Here is a 14,124-nt window from a genome sequence, read left to right on the forward strand (position 1 = left end):
GGTTTGTTTTTAAACAGCTTGGCCTTATTTGGGCAGGTGGGTAGGAGGGACAGAAAGCAACCAGCCTTCAAATATTTAAGATGGAATCGGGATTCTTTATTATACCCTTTTATTTGCTTTCATTTATTCTTTTTTGTTGTTGTTTTGGAGCTTCACTGAGAGGTGCTCAGGGATTACTCCTGGCTCTGGCCTCAAGAATCACTCCTGGTAGTGTTCAGGGGACCCTTTGAGATGCTACTTTGTTTCTCCAGATACACCCCCCCTTCCCCAATTGTTTATTCTTATACCAAGTATATGCTTCCCTTAACTAAAGTAATCCTTCTCTTAGTTATACTTAAGACTTCTTATTTCTTTTTTTGAGAGTGTTTTCTCGAGATACTAGTTTTGGGGGAAGACCAAAAGAAGACCGCTTTTGGTGATACTTAGCCGTGCATTGGTCCTATTTGATCTTTGAGCTCGACAGTATGGTGCTGTTCCATTCCAGATGTTTAGGGGATCATTCAGGCCCTGGACTTAACTCAGAGCCTCAGGCATGCTTCAGCCTTTGGAGCTATCTTCTCAACTCCAAGACTTCTTAATAAATAGTTAATATTTTAACTCTAATTATTTTTTTAAGCTATAAGGAAAGCATGTAATAACATTACTGTGAATAGTAGGGAAGTACTTTTCCCCCAAGTAACATGAAGTAATACATTTGTAGTTCTCCAGACTGACTTTTTCATTATCAGTCTAGATCATTTCTTCTTAAAGAAGTAAACCACATTGTTGAAACAATCCGCTTACCTGTTTCTGTGAGAGCTTTCAAACTATGCATCAAAATCTTGCGACATGGAAAACAGTGTCTAAGAAATGAGAGGAAGACCAAGAATTTCTACAAACATACGACCCTCAAGTCATTGGCCATTTATTTAAACTGTATATTCTTGGGCTCAGATTGAGAAATCCAGATTGATCTGAGCTTTCAAGCAATCCTTAGGGCTAAGGAGGTAGATGCAAATTGAGCCTTCTTTTTTTTTTTTAATTATTTTTATTTTATTTTATTTTTTAATGAATCATTATGATTCATTAAAAAATAATGAATTATTAGTTACAGACTTTCGTGCTTACGTTTCAGTCATACAATATCGAGTACCTGTCCCTCCACCAGTGCCTGTTCTCCACCACCAAAGTTCCCAGTATCCCTCCCATCTCCCCACCATTCCCCCCCCCCCCGCCCCCCACTCCCGCCAGCAGGCACATTCCCTTTTGCTCTCTCTCTCCTTTAGGGTGTTGTGGTCTGTAATGCAAGTATTGAATGGCCATTATGTTCGGTCTATAGTCTACTTTCAGTACACATCTCCCATCCCAAGTGGGTCCTCCAAACACCCTTTATTTGGTGGTCCCTTTTCTTTTTTCTTTTTTCTTTTTTTTCTTTTTGGGTCACACCTGGTGATGCGCAGGGGTTACTCTTGGCTCTGCACTCAGGAACTACCCCTGGCAATGCTCAGGGGACCATATGGCATGCTGGGAATCAAACCTGGGTTGGCTGCTTGTAAGGCAGACACCCTACCCGCTGTGCTATTGCTCCAACCCCTGGTGGTCCCTTTTCTATCTGAGCCGCCATTTCCCCCAGCATGTGAATCCGGCTTCCAAGCCATGGAGCAAAGTATTCTTGGGTGTTAGTTGCCCATTCTGTTACTTTATATTCCACAAATTAGTGCAGTCTTTCTATGTCTGTCCCTCTCTTTCTGATGCAGATTGGGCCTTCTCGAAATAGAAGATTCTTGCAAAATACCTGACTAGGGTTATATGACCCCAGAGGGAAAGCCTTCTATATTAAAGACTTCTCCCTGGAATTATGGGTAAAAATTGCAGAGATGTGGGCTGGAGAGAGAGTATAAGGATTCAGGCACTAGCCTGGTCTGAGGCTATTGCTGTGAGATTGTTTTTAGTCCCGGCACCGTATATAGTCCCCCAAGCACCACCATGTATAGCCCTTAAGCCCTGATACCCCCAACTGCATCCCTCCCGCAAATGAAACCAACAACTAAACTTCAGAGATGTTGAGGGGAAGCAGCAACACATCGTAGGACCAGATGAAAGTCTGTAATTGTTAAATGTCTGCTGGGACCAACTTGATTCTTCATTGTAATCAAATTTAGTTTCAGCTTTGTGGACAGGAGAAATATTCCAGTCATTATACCATATATTGGTGCATAATTGCTTTTTGGTTTGGGCTTACAAAACAATATAAAAATTTATTTTCAAGTAGACTTATGTTTACTGCCATCAGATTGATCTTAAATTTGGCTGTGTGTGCTAAAAGTTGGTTTGTATGATTGTTGTTCCTAGGAAAGAGATAATGAAGGTTAAATTGTTAATTGATACATTTTGTAATAAAATATATAAACTGTGTTCATGCATGTTCATGTTGACTTCTAAATTCCCTCGTGTGCTATCAAGAATTCCCTTGACTTCAATTCTATTGTTAAAATACTGGATATAAAATAGTTTTTGTCTTCATTTTTTTTTTGTTTTTGTTTTTTGGGTCACACCCAGCGATGCACAGGGGTTACTCCTGGCTCTGCGCTCAGGAGTCACTCCTGGCGGTGCTCAGGGGACCATATGGGATGCTGGGAATCGAACCCGGGTCGGCCGCATGCAAAGCCAACGCCCTACCCGCTGTGCTATCTCTTCAGCCCCCAGTTTTTGTCTTCAAATGGATCGTATTTTAATATTAAAAGTTTTTAGACAGCTTAGAGTCTATAGGTACATGCATCAAAACTTTGAAATGATATTTCTTATATTATTGCTTCTGTAATAAAAGCTTTACGCTTGTTTTGCCTGTTTTTAAAAAAGAAAAAGTAAAGCTGCAGATATCCTTTTTGTCCCTAGACCTTGCCTGTTTCAGAGAATTTGAAGGATCTTTATTTTTATTTAGTGATTTATTCATGCAAACAATAGCAAATTGCTGTTCACAAGTCATAAAATAGTAGTCTTTATTCCAATAACAAAAAATTTTCCTAAGCAATCTGTACTAGTTTCCCCCTCATCTTTTTTAAATTAAATGTAGTATTATTGAATTAGTCTATGACTACATATATTGTTAAAAATAGTACTTAAAAAATCACGAAGCAAGGTTTTCTTAATGAAAACTTGGCTAACAATCTAAAACTGAATTTTTCTATTTTCTTCAGCAATTATGAATGCATTCTAATGAATTATTTTAAGTTTTTGTGTGTTTTTTTTCCTTTGAATAAACTGCTGTGAACCAGCTCTGTGATTTATTATTTATTTATGGTTTGGGACCACGCCCATCAGGACTCAGGAATTATTCTGGACTCCATTCTTGGGAGTTACTTGAGGTGGTAATTCGGGGAACCACGATTTGCTGGAGATCAAACGCAGGACTCCACATACCAAGCATGTCCTCCAGCCTTTTGAGCTACCTTCCCAGCCCATTGCGTGTAGGCTAGACTTTCTTTCTTCTCACAGTTCATTATAGCAACTCTCCTATTTTCCCCAAAGTAACCTTTTGCTGATCCTCTCCTTTGATTTCTAGCTTTTGATGTTCTTTCTGTCCCTGTTGTCTTGCCCTTTTCCAGAATAACATCAACATGGAATCATAGGGCTTTGGAGAGAGACTACAGAGATTAAGGGGCTTTCCTTGTATGTGGCCAATCCTGGATTGATCCCTGGAACCTCATATGGTCCCCTCAGACTGCTAGGAGTGATCTTTAAGCATAGAATCAGGAATAAGCCCTGAGCACAGCCAAGTATCGTCCAAACTGAAACAAAACTTTTTTTTAAGCTAAAAATGTTTTTTATTTTAAAATATTTCATAAGATTTTTAATCAGTTTTTTAAAAACTTCCTGTGCACACTTTTGATTTTCATAAATACTCATTGTAATTTTTTATCTTTGTTTTTTTTTTAAGTTTTTAAAGTTGAATCACAGTGAGATACAGTTACAATGCTTTCATGACTGAGTTTTAGTCATACAATGATGGAACACCCATCCTGCCATCAGTGTACATTTTCCATCACTAATGTCCCTAGTAGCCCTCCCGCTACCCCCAGTCTACCCCATCCCCTGCCTCTGGCAGATAGTTTCCCCCATACTCTCTCTCTCTCTCTACTTTTGGGCTTTATGGTGTGCAATACACATACTGAAAGACCATCGTGTTTGGTCTTCTATCTACTTTCAGCACACATCTCCCATCCCGAGCTCTCCCTCTAACCATCATTGACTTAGTGGTCCTGTCTCTATCCCAGCTGCCTTCTCCCCTAGCACTTGAGGCAGGATTCCAACTGTGGAGTAATCTTTCTGGCCTTGTCGCTACTGTCCTTGGGTACTAGTCTCATATCATGTTATTTTATATTCCACATATGAGTGCAGTCATTATATGTCTTCCCTCTCTTTCTCACTCATTTCACTTAGCATAATACTCTCCATGTCTATCCACTTATAAGCAGATTTCAAGATTTCATCTTTCCTAAGAGCAGCATAGTATTCCACTGTGTTGATATACCATAGTTTCTTTAGGCAGTTGTCTGTTCTCAGGCACTCAGGTCCAAACAAAACTTTTCTAAGTTTTTTTTTTTCTTTCTGGGTCACACCTGGCAATGCACAGGGGTTACTTCTGCCTCTGCCCTCAGGAGTTACTCCTGGTGGTGCTCAGGGGACCATATGGGTTCCTGGGAATCGAACCCAGGTCGGCCGCGTGCAAGGCAAACACCCTACTCACTGTGCTATCTCTCCAGCCACCAAACAAAACTTTTCAGTGGAATCAGATTGTGTGTAGCTTTTGAGTCCAGCATTTTTCACTTAGCAAGTTTGTGTTTCACTTGTATTGCGTATAGATACAGTTTCCTTCTTTTCATTACTGAATGTTTGCCATTTTTTGATACAGTTTTTCATTTGCTCAACATGAGGCACATTTGGATCACCACTGTTCTCTGATTATTATAAATAAAATGACTACAAACATTTATGTAGTAACTAATTTTTTAATGGGTACAGCTTGCACATAGACAGTGTGATCTGTGCAAGTGTGGAAATGATGGTTGAGCCCTCAGTGACCTGGGTTTATTCATTAGTTTTACTTCTAGTTAACCATTAAGTTGTACACATATTTTGAACTTCTCTCTCTGCTCTTCTTTTGTAAAATGTGCACAATAAAAGACTTATCCTAGCTTTAAAATGAAATTATTTTATGCCATATAGGTCAGTGATTAATTTGTTCTTGTGTTCTCTAAGATATCATAAATATTCAGCTATATTTTTGTAAATTTAAGTTAATTATAAAAGTAAGAGACCAGTATGACTAATTTTAAAAATTGTGCTTATTTTTCTTTAGCTCAATAATAAAATATTTAAAACTCATACAGCTGAAAAATTAGTTTTCAAAAAGTCATTATATACTTTTATTAACTGTTTCCTAATGATTTTTATTGGAATTAATTTTGATAATACACAAATCTTTTAGAAATTATTTTGCCATTATATTTGTAAGTTTTCTTTCTTTTTCTTTTTCTTTTCCTATCTAGATGGGTCTAGGAAAGACAATCCAGGCAATTGCCATCACTTACTTTTATAAGGAGGAGTGGCCTCTTTTGATAGTGGTTCCTTCATCTCTAAGATACCCTTGGACAGAAGAAATAGAGAAATGGATTCCAGAACTAGGCCCAGAAGAAATTAATGTTATTCAGAATAAAAACGATGTTTGGTAAGAGCAACTTCTTTAACCTAAAATAAAAGCTACTCTCTAATGTGGATAATACACTCATATTTTTAATGAGGTATATCTATAAATAACAACATTAAGGAAGTACTGTGAAGTATTACTTGGTTTTAAGTCTTTAAATGCCAATTATTTATCAGAAGTCCAATAGTATATTAAATGTTTTAAGTCCCGTTAAGTGGATTGTTGCATAATTATAAAGTACACACACACACACACACTCACATATAAAATATTTTTTTTCTTTATTTTTTGGTCCATATCCAGTGATGCTCAGGGTCTATTCTTGGTTGTGATGAAGATTGAACTTGGGTGTCTTGTAAACACAACATATGTTCCAGCCATTTGAGCTAGCTCCCTGTCCCAGCTATGCATATTTTAAAGATATATGTAAGGTGCCTATTTAAATATAAATTAAGTATACTTAAAACTAATATAGGCTTAAAAAGTTTCACAATATTTAATCATTAAGTTAGAGCTTATAAGCTTTCATTATCAGCAATTATGATAGATTTGTTTTCTTCATTATTTTTATATACAACTTTTATGAATAACTCAAAATAAATATTAGCTAGCTTTGTTTTCTTGGCATTATATAATTTCAATATTTTCTACATTGATAAAAATCAATGCTTTGTGGTTATTTTAAGCCCTTATAAAAAAATTAATCAGCACAGATACTGTTCTTTCTCCTTCGCTGTATTACCTTTAGCATAAACAAATTTGAAATTGAAATATATCATATTGAGTTTCTAGAAGGACCATACAAATTATCATGTTTCAGAGGCTTAAAATCATCCATTTCTGAGCCACAGTGAAAAGTGAAATGTCTACTTTTTAAAAAATGTCTATTAAAACTTAAAGTTATTGTGTGGTATCTGGGCACTGTGTTACATTCTCTAAAATTGTTAACATAAAAAGTCCTTCTAAAATTAAAGTTGACCTTTGTGACTGTCAAGGAGGAATCAGATAAAATAGATGGAGGGCTTTTCTCCTTTAGTCTTGAAATCAGTTCAATCAAATGTGTCTTTAAGGAAATTTGGATGCTATTTCCATAGTGAAAATAAAATAGAAATAATAATTATAAATTCCCCTTCCTCTTATAAGACAACTTAAAGTTTGAGACTTAAGAATGAACATCTTATGCTACAGAGAAGCTGCAGTAAGGAGGCTGTCACGTTCAATGTGGTGACCAGGGTTTAATCTCCAATAGTACAGATGGTCCCTTGAGCCCACCAGGAGTCATCCCTGAGTGCAGAGCCAGGAGTAAGCTGAGCACCGTTGGGTATGGTACAAACACACCACTTCCCTCAAAAAAGAATGCATACCAGTGTTTCCCAAAATGAGTGATACACTCTCTGTGTAGAATTCGCTAGAATTAGAGCAGGAATTTTTAGAGCACAAATGAGGGCCCCTTTATGTTTGATTTAAAAAAGATATGGAATACTACAGAAAAAAAATGAAATCATGAATTTTGCATATAAATGGATGGACATGGAGAGTATCATGCTAAGTTAAATGAATCAGAGGAAGAGGGATAGACATAGAATGACTGGATTCATTTGTGGAATATAAACTGGACTCATTTGTGGGATATAAACAAATGTACACTGGTGAAGGGACAAGTCATGACTGAAATTTAATCATAAAATTTAATTATGAACAATAACTGTTCGTCTCATGGTGATTCAATAAAATAATTTTTTTAACTTAAAAAATAGGTAGATTTCCAAGGAAGTGCTGAATAATTTCTTTTATTTTGTTTCCTCTGATTTGGCTTTTGGGGTACACCCTGCCTTGCTCAGGACTTATCTCCTGATCTAGTTTTTAATTATCTCTTTCAAGAAGATATGTTTTGTGAGTCAGCATATGTTGTGTCTTAGAGAAGGTCCTATGTGAACTAAAGAATGTATACTCAACTTTTAGGGTATGAATGGTCCTAGATATATCTGCTAGGACCATCGCTCCCAGGAAATACTCTTTTGCATTTAACAGTGGTTAATATTTTTATTTGAATAATGCTTAGCATATGTTTAATCATATTACAACACCCAGAATATGTCAGCTAAAGGTAGAAATGCTTACCCTATGTCTTTCATGTATTTAAAGAATAGAATACCTTTAGTTAAAAGTCAACATGTAGAACATATATTTGCCACAATTATTTTAACTTTTTGACACATACCAGTTATGATTGCATAGTTCACAAGTCAAGGAAGGTCTTCACTAGTCTTTGATACCTTTGCATCTTTATAGGCCTTTACTATATCCCTTTAGTAGATTTTTCCAGGGCTTGAAATATGCTTGTCATTAAGTTGGGCGGGGAAGATGTGATTGTCAGTTTGGAGCTGGCACTTTAGGAACTCTGACCCCCGCCGTTTTTATGTTTTGTTTTGTTTTGTTTTTTGGTTCAAGGGTAGAGACTGCCAGAAAACTGACTATCCTGCAGAAATGGCATGATGTGTTGTTAGGATTCATTTGTCTATTACTTCATTTCGCATACTAATTTGGAATGTAATACCAGTCATATAAAGATGAATAAGACACATTCTCTGCCTTTACCAATCTTATGATATATTAAAGGAGATTAGTACTTCAGTATATATTTTCATTACAGTGTTAGAAAGAATATTGTATCTTGAATTACAGTGACCATTGAAAAAAGATCAGGGATCACTTTGTTTCTCTGTTTAAGGAGCATCCCCCTCTGTTCTATTCATCATTTCATTTTTGTCATGGTGACATGAACTCTGCTGGCCATTATTGGGAGCGTCCGGGATTGGGGAATGTCCTGCGGCCCACTAGATGGTCCTGCTCAAAATACCAGTAGCATCTGATTTATACATTTTTTTAAATTTGTGGTTGGCTTCATTAATCATTAAGCTAATATTTTGTTATCAACTTTACATATGATCTGAGTGCATTGAAGCAAATAAACTTAAAGAAAAGTGTTCTTAGTCTGGTAAAATGTGGCTTACTCAATGTTCTGCAAAGACCATTTAAACAAACACTTGGTTATTTTAGTTATGGATTTTGGTTTGTCACATTTGAAAATTAATCTTTTTTTTAAAATTAAGTTTTCCTTTGTTCTGTTTTGGGGCCACATCCAGCTATGCTCAGGGCTTACTCCAGGCTGTGCTCAGGGATCATTCCTGATGGAACTTGAGATATTAAAATGAGTGCTGGGGATTGAACCTGGTTCCACAGCTCATAAGGCAAATGCCCTACCCACTGTACTATTTCTCTGGTCCCTGAAGATTAACCTCTCAAGATAAATTGGGGTGCAGCCTTAGTGCCATCTCCTTATGTTTTCCTATTTTCTTATTCTCTGTTTTTTCCCAAAAAATATATTATTTATGATAAATTTGTTGCTGAAGTATTTTTTAAATACACTGACTTTCTTTTCTAGGCGTATATCGACCAGCAAAGTGACAGTTCTGGGCTATGGTCTTTTAACTACAGATGCAGAGACTTTGATAGATGTACTAAATAACCAGAACTTTAAAGTAGTTATAGTGGACGAATCACACTACATGAAGTCCAGAAATGCAACCCGCAGCAAGATTTTATTGCCATTAGTACAAAAAGCCAAACGTGCCATTCTTCTTACAGGAACTCCAGCTTTGGGAAGACCTGAAGAGGTACTAAACTCCTAATTCTTTCATCTTAAATAAAAAGTTAGTTATCTGTTTAGCAAGTTTTTAATTTTAAATGAAATTAAATGCCAGAAGAGTATATTTGGATTTTTAAATACCTGTTAATAATTATGTACATCTGTGACCATGATTATTTTTGTGCATTTACATGTACCCTTTAGTCATACTTGTACATACACTTGGAACATTGATTTGACCTTTTATTTTCATATCTAGTATAAATTTATAACATGCAAATTTTTGTTCTTGTGATTGTCAATGTTGATTATCTTCACTCATCCAGTTTTGTTTTATATTATAAGCTTCCTTGAATTGGTGTTGAATCTACTTTATATCTTTTATTAAATTACTTTGTATCTTTTACTCTACGTTCTATAAATTCTCTCTGTTCCTCTTATTTTAAGATCCATAATTTAGAATGTGCAGAGGAACTGGAACTGAGATGTAGAGTAGATAGATTATCTAGTAGATAAGATAAATAGAATAGATAGATTTTACCATTAGAATGAAAAAATAAGGCTTTTGTTTTATTTAGATTTTTCACTCTAACAGGCCTGGGGTGATTAAAGGATTAAGGAGAGGTAATGATGAATGAAATTTTCATGTATCTGTAAATGCCAGTGTAATTTAGGAAGCCTATCTATTAATGAACATTGTGAGTCAGAAAAAGGTATAGGCTTGTTGTCTGAAGTTATTTATTATCAGAATTAACAGAAATAATGCTTTGAAGATACCATGCCTTTGGTCCTGGGCAACATAGGGTAGCAGACATTGTTAATTTCATTAAGCCAGTTTTCTAGCAGAATTACCAAGGATTTTCTTTTGAATCCTGAAAATCTTCTAACATAAACAGAGCAATACGTAGTGATAATAAGATTCTCAGTTTTTCCTTTTTTATGTTTTGTTATTGGGTACCCATTGGAAGTTGGGTAGTGGATCCCAAGTGTTTACTTGTCTTGGAAAATTATGTCATAGAATAAAATAGTTGGTTATTTCTTTAGTAGAAAAGTTGTAGGACCAGTAATGTGGCTCGCTAGTAGAGCACATGCCTTGCACATACAATCTTGGGTTCGATCCTTAAATCCACACACATGACCCAGTGCAGTCCCCAGCGCATCACGATGTGATCTCCAGCACAGTATGTGGGTGCTGCAGCAGTACCTACAAATGCTTTATTTCTCAAGGGTTCACTTCACAAAGAGTGTATACAGAAGAAGTATATTGTAATGATAATAGTGAAATGAAGATTTACCTATTGATTAGAAGGGAAATATTGACAACACAGTAATGGCCCTTTGGCCCCACTGTAGTTACTTGCCAGTACTTTTCACCTCTTATTTAGCATCCACTTAGAAAAATTGGGGGGGTGGCGCTTTTTGTGGGAGTAAGATAGAGGTGGATGCCAAACCCAGTAATGCCCCGCGGTTAGTCCTGTCTAACTCAGGAATCATGTCTGTTGGTGCTCAGGAGATCATATGGGATACCAGGGTTTGAATCTGTGTTAGCTGTGTGCAAGGCAAATGCCCAAACCTTGGCGGCTCCTCCTTAGCTACATCCCCAGGGATAGCCACTTTTCAAATCGAGAGTAAATCTCCTTTCACAAATTCTGGTGGTTAAACAATTTGAGCAAGTTTAGAACTTGTTAAAAAAAAAATAAGTAAAGTTACAAATTCTAGGTTGGAAGCTTTAAAGCTAGGGAGTCCTCCAATTTTTTTCCCCAAAATTATATTGGATATTTTGGGTCCTTTAAATTCTCTTTTTTTTTAGAACTTGGCAACTTGTACAAAGAATTCGGCTTGGATTGTCATAGGGTTTGGGTTGAATTTGTACATCACTTTGGAGTATATTGCCGTAGTAAAAATATTGTATTCAATTTATGAATATTTCTTTTGGTTTGTGTAGAACTGTGATTATTTTTCAATAGTACTTTGTTGTTTTCACAATATAAATTTTATATATCTGTTAATTATCTTCTCTGAAAATATCGCTAATAAATTTTTTTCTTAATAGTCTTTTCAAGTGTAAGAAAAGTCTGGTCAGGGGCTAAAGCTAATGCCTCTGCCACAGAAAAGAATTCCAGAGCAAGTCAAGGAACTAAAGTACAGAAAAGTCATTTTATTGAAGTATAGTGCACACTAAAGAATCAGAGTGCAGGTATAACCTAAAAAATAGCATTGCTAGGTAAGGCAGGCAGTTCAGTAAAAACCAGAGGACAAACTCAGTGAGTCTGAGTGTAGGCATGTTTGAGAGAGAGAAAGCACTTCTAAGTGAGAAGCATTTTACTAGAAGAGCACCTTCTCAAGGAGCCAAATTCTGGGTATACACTACGGAGAGTCACACCATTTCTACATAAATTTCTAAGTTGTATAGGGATAGGTAATTTAATAAGGGATGACCACCATATACTCAGCCACCTAAAACCCCAAACCCAAAATATAGAAATATTACTAGTGAGTTGGGCTGGAGCGATAGCACAGTGGTAGGGCGTTTGCCTTGCACGCAGCCAACGTGGCCGACCCAAGTTCGATTCCTCCGCCCCTCTCGGAGAGCCCGGCAAGCTACCGAGAGTATCTCGCCCGCACGGCAGAGCCTGGCAAGCTCCCCGTGATGTATTCGATATGCCAAACACAGTAACAACAAAGTCTCCAATGGAGACGTTACTGGGCCCGCTCGAGCAAATCGACGATCAACGGGAGGGCCTTTACCTTTACCTTTACTAGTGAGTTATTTCTATAATTTGTTTTTTTTTGGGGGGGGGGTATTTTTGTTTTGTTTGTTTGTTTCTTTTTGGATCACACTTAACGATGCTCGGGAATTACTTCTGGCTCTGCACTCAAAAATTGTTCCTGGCGATGCTAAGGGAACCGTATGAGATGCTGGAGATCGAATCAGGATCCTCCCTGTGCAAGGCAAACACCATATCCACTGTACTATCACTGCAGCCCCATGATTGTTTTTTTAGTCTTAAGATATCCATCTATAGTTGTCTTTATATCTTTGATTTTGCTAAGAATGCCGTGATTGTTTCATAGAATGAGTTGGGAAATGTTTCTTCGCTTCCTCTTTTTTTGAAAGAATTTATGAAACATTATTACTTTTTAAATAAAAATACATATACACACATTTTCACTTAATCACTTATGTTAAGTGATTACTTTTTAAAATATTTGATGAAATTCAATGGTGAAGTCATCTGGGCCCGAGCTTTCCCTTCTACGTAGATTTTTCAGTTTGTTTTGTTTTGTTTTGAGGTCACACTCTGAGGTGCTCAGGGCATACTCCTGGCTCTGTGCTTAGGGATCACTCCTGACCATCTAAATGGACTCTCTGGGTGCTGGCGATCAAACTTGGGTCAGCCATGTTGCATGGCAAGTGCCCTGCTTGCTATAGTATCACTGCAGCCCCTTTCTGTGTAGTTTTTTAAATAATCTATTAAGTGCTATCTCTGTAGCCCAAATTAACAGTCCATTCTATTTATTGAATATATATTTGTTCAGATTATCTTTTTTTTCTTAAGTCAGTTTTGGTATGTTGTATCTTCCTAGTAATTAGTTTAATTTATTAACATGCAGTTTTACATTAATCCCTTATAAATCTTCCTATTTCTGAGATGATAAGGAGTTTTCAGTCTCAAAGACCCATGTGCCTGAATTTTTCGACAGATTTGGGTCTGTGGGAACTCATTCCTGAGGTGGTATAATCCAGCCAGAGGAATGTAGGGGACTCTGGGGTGTGGGAGCAGCTCCCCAGGCTTTGTTTGGGTAGCAGCTGCACCCCCTCCCCACCCAGATTGCCCCGAGGGCTCAGCCCAAATGGAATCAGGTATCTTGAGAGATTTTTGTGGTTAATTGATTCCTTTCCTAGCATAAATTTAAATAATATAAATTAACCTCTAAGTACCGCTTCCACTGCTTTTCATGTTTTCTCTTCGTTTTTTTTTCAATCTCAAAAAATATTTATAATTTTGAATTTCCCCGTCCCACTTTTTTTAAAATTTTTTTATTTTATTTTATTTTATTGCGTTTAGGGTCACACCCGGCAATGCTCGGGTTACTCCTGACTCTGTATGCAGGAATTACTTATGGCGCTACTTCTGGGACCATATGGGATGCCAGGGATTAGATCGTGTAGACTGTAGGCGAGGCAAATGCCCTTGTTGTTGTTTTTTTCTTGTTGTAATAATAAACATATTCCAAAATAGATAGTGATGAAGAAGGCACATCTTTGTGAACATACAAAACAGCACCAAATTGTACACTTTAAACATGGGAATGGTCAAATGATACATGAATTGCATTTGGATGAATTTGCTATTTTGAAAAGGTATACTAAAATAACACTGAGAAATTAGTATGTGCCATTTATTAAAGTTATAAAAATGAGAAGATAAAAAAATGAAAAGAGTTATAGTATAGCGGATAGGGCACTTGCCTTGCACATAGCTGGCATGGGTTCAATTCCCAGTGTCCCATGTTGTCCCCTAAGCACCACCAAGAGTAATTCCTCATGATAGAGCCAGACCACTGCCAGGTGTGACCCAAAAAGAAAAAAAATAACGATTATAATTATGTTGATGAGAGTGTAAATTGGAACTTTTTACAGTATAACATGGTAACATGTTAAACTCTAAAAAGTTTTATTTCTTAAACCTACCAGTTTTGTTTTTTAAAAAATATTGTACATGGGGCTGGAGAGATAGCACAGCGGGTAGGGCGTTTGCCTTGCACGCGGCCAACTCGGGTTCTA

At 36.7% G+C, this 14,124-nt stretch overlaps 1 protein-coding gene across 1 annotated transcript in view; it reads left to right on the top strand.

Moving 5' to 3' along the window:
* ZRANB3 (zinc finger RANBP2-type containing 3) overlaps positions 1–14,124 on the top strand; it is a 201,156-nt gene that overhangs the window by 83,651 nt on the left and 103,381 nt on the right. Inside the window, exons 4-5 of the mRNA XM_056117723.1 lie at positions 5,529–5,707; positions 9,132–9,363. Of these exons, the coding sequence (XP_055973698.1) occupies positions 5,529–5,707; positions 9,132–9,363 (411 nt within the window). The remainder of the gene's footprint in view (positions 1–5,528; positions 5,708–9,131; positions 9,364–14,124) is intronic.

The sequence above is a fragment of the Sorex fumeus genome, unplaced genomic scaffold (genome assembly GCF_029834395.1).
Source record: "Sorex fumeus unplaced genomic scaffold, SorFum_2.1 ptg000035l, whole genome shotgun sequence".
Classification (NCBI taxonomy): domain Eukaryota; kingdom Metazoa; phylum Chordata; class Mammalia; order Eulipotyphla; family Soricidae; genus Sorex; species Sorex fumeus.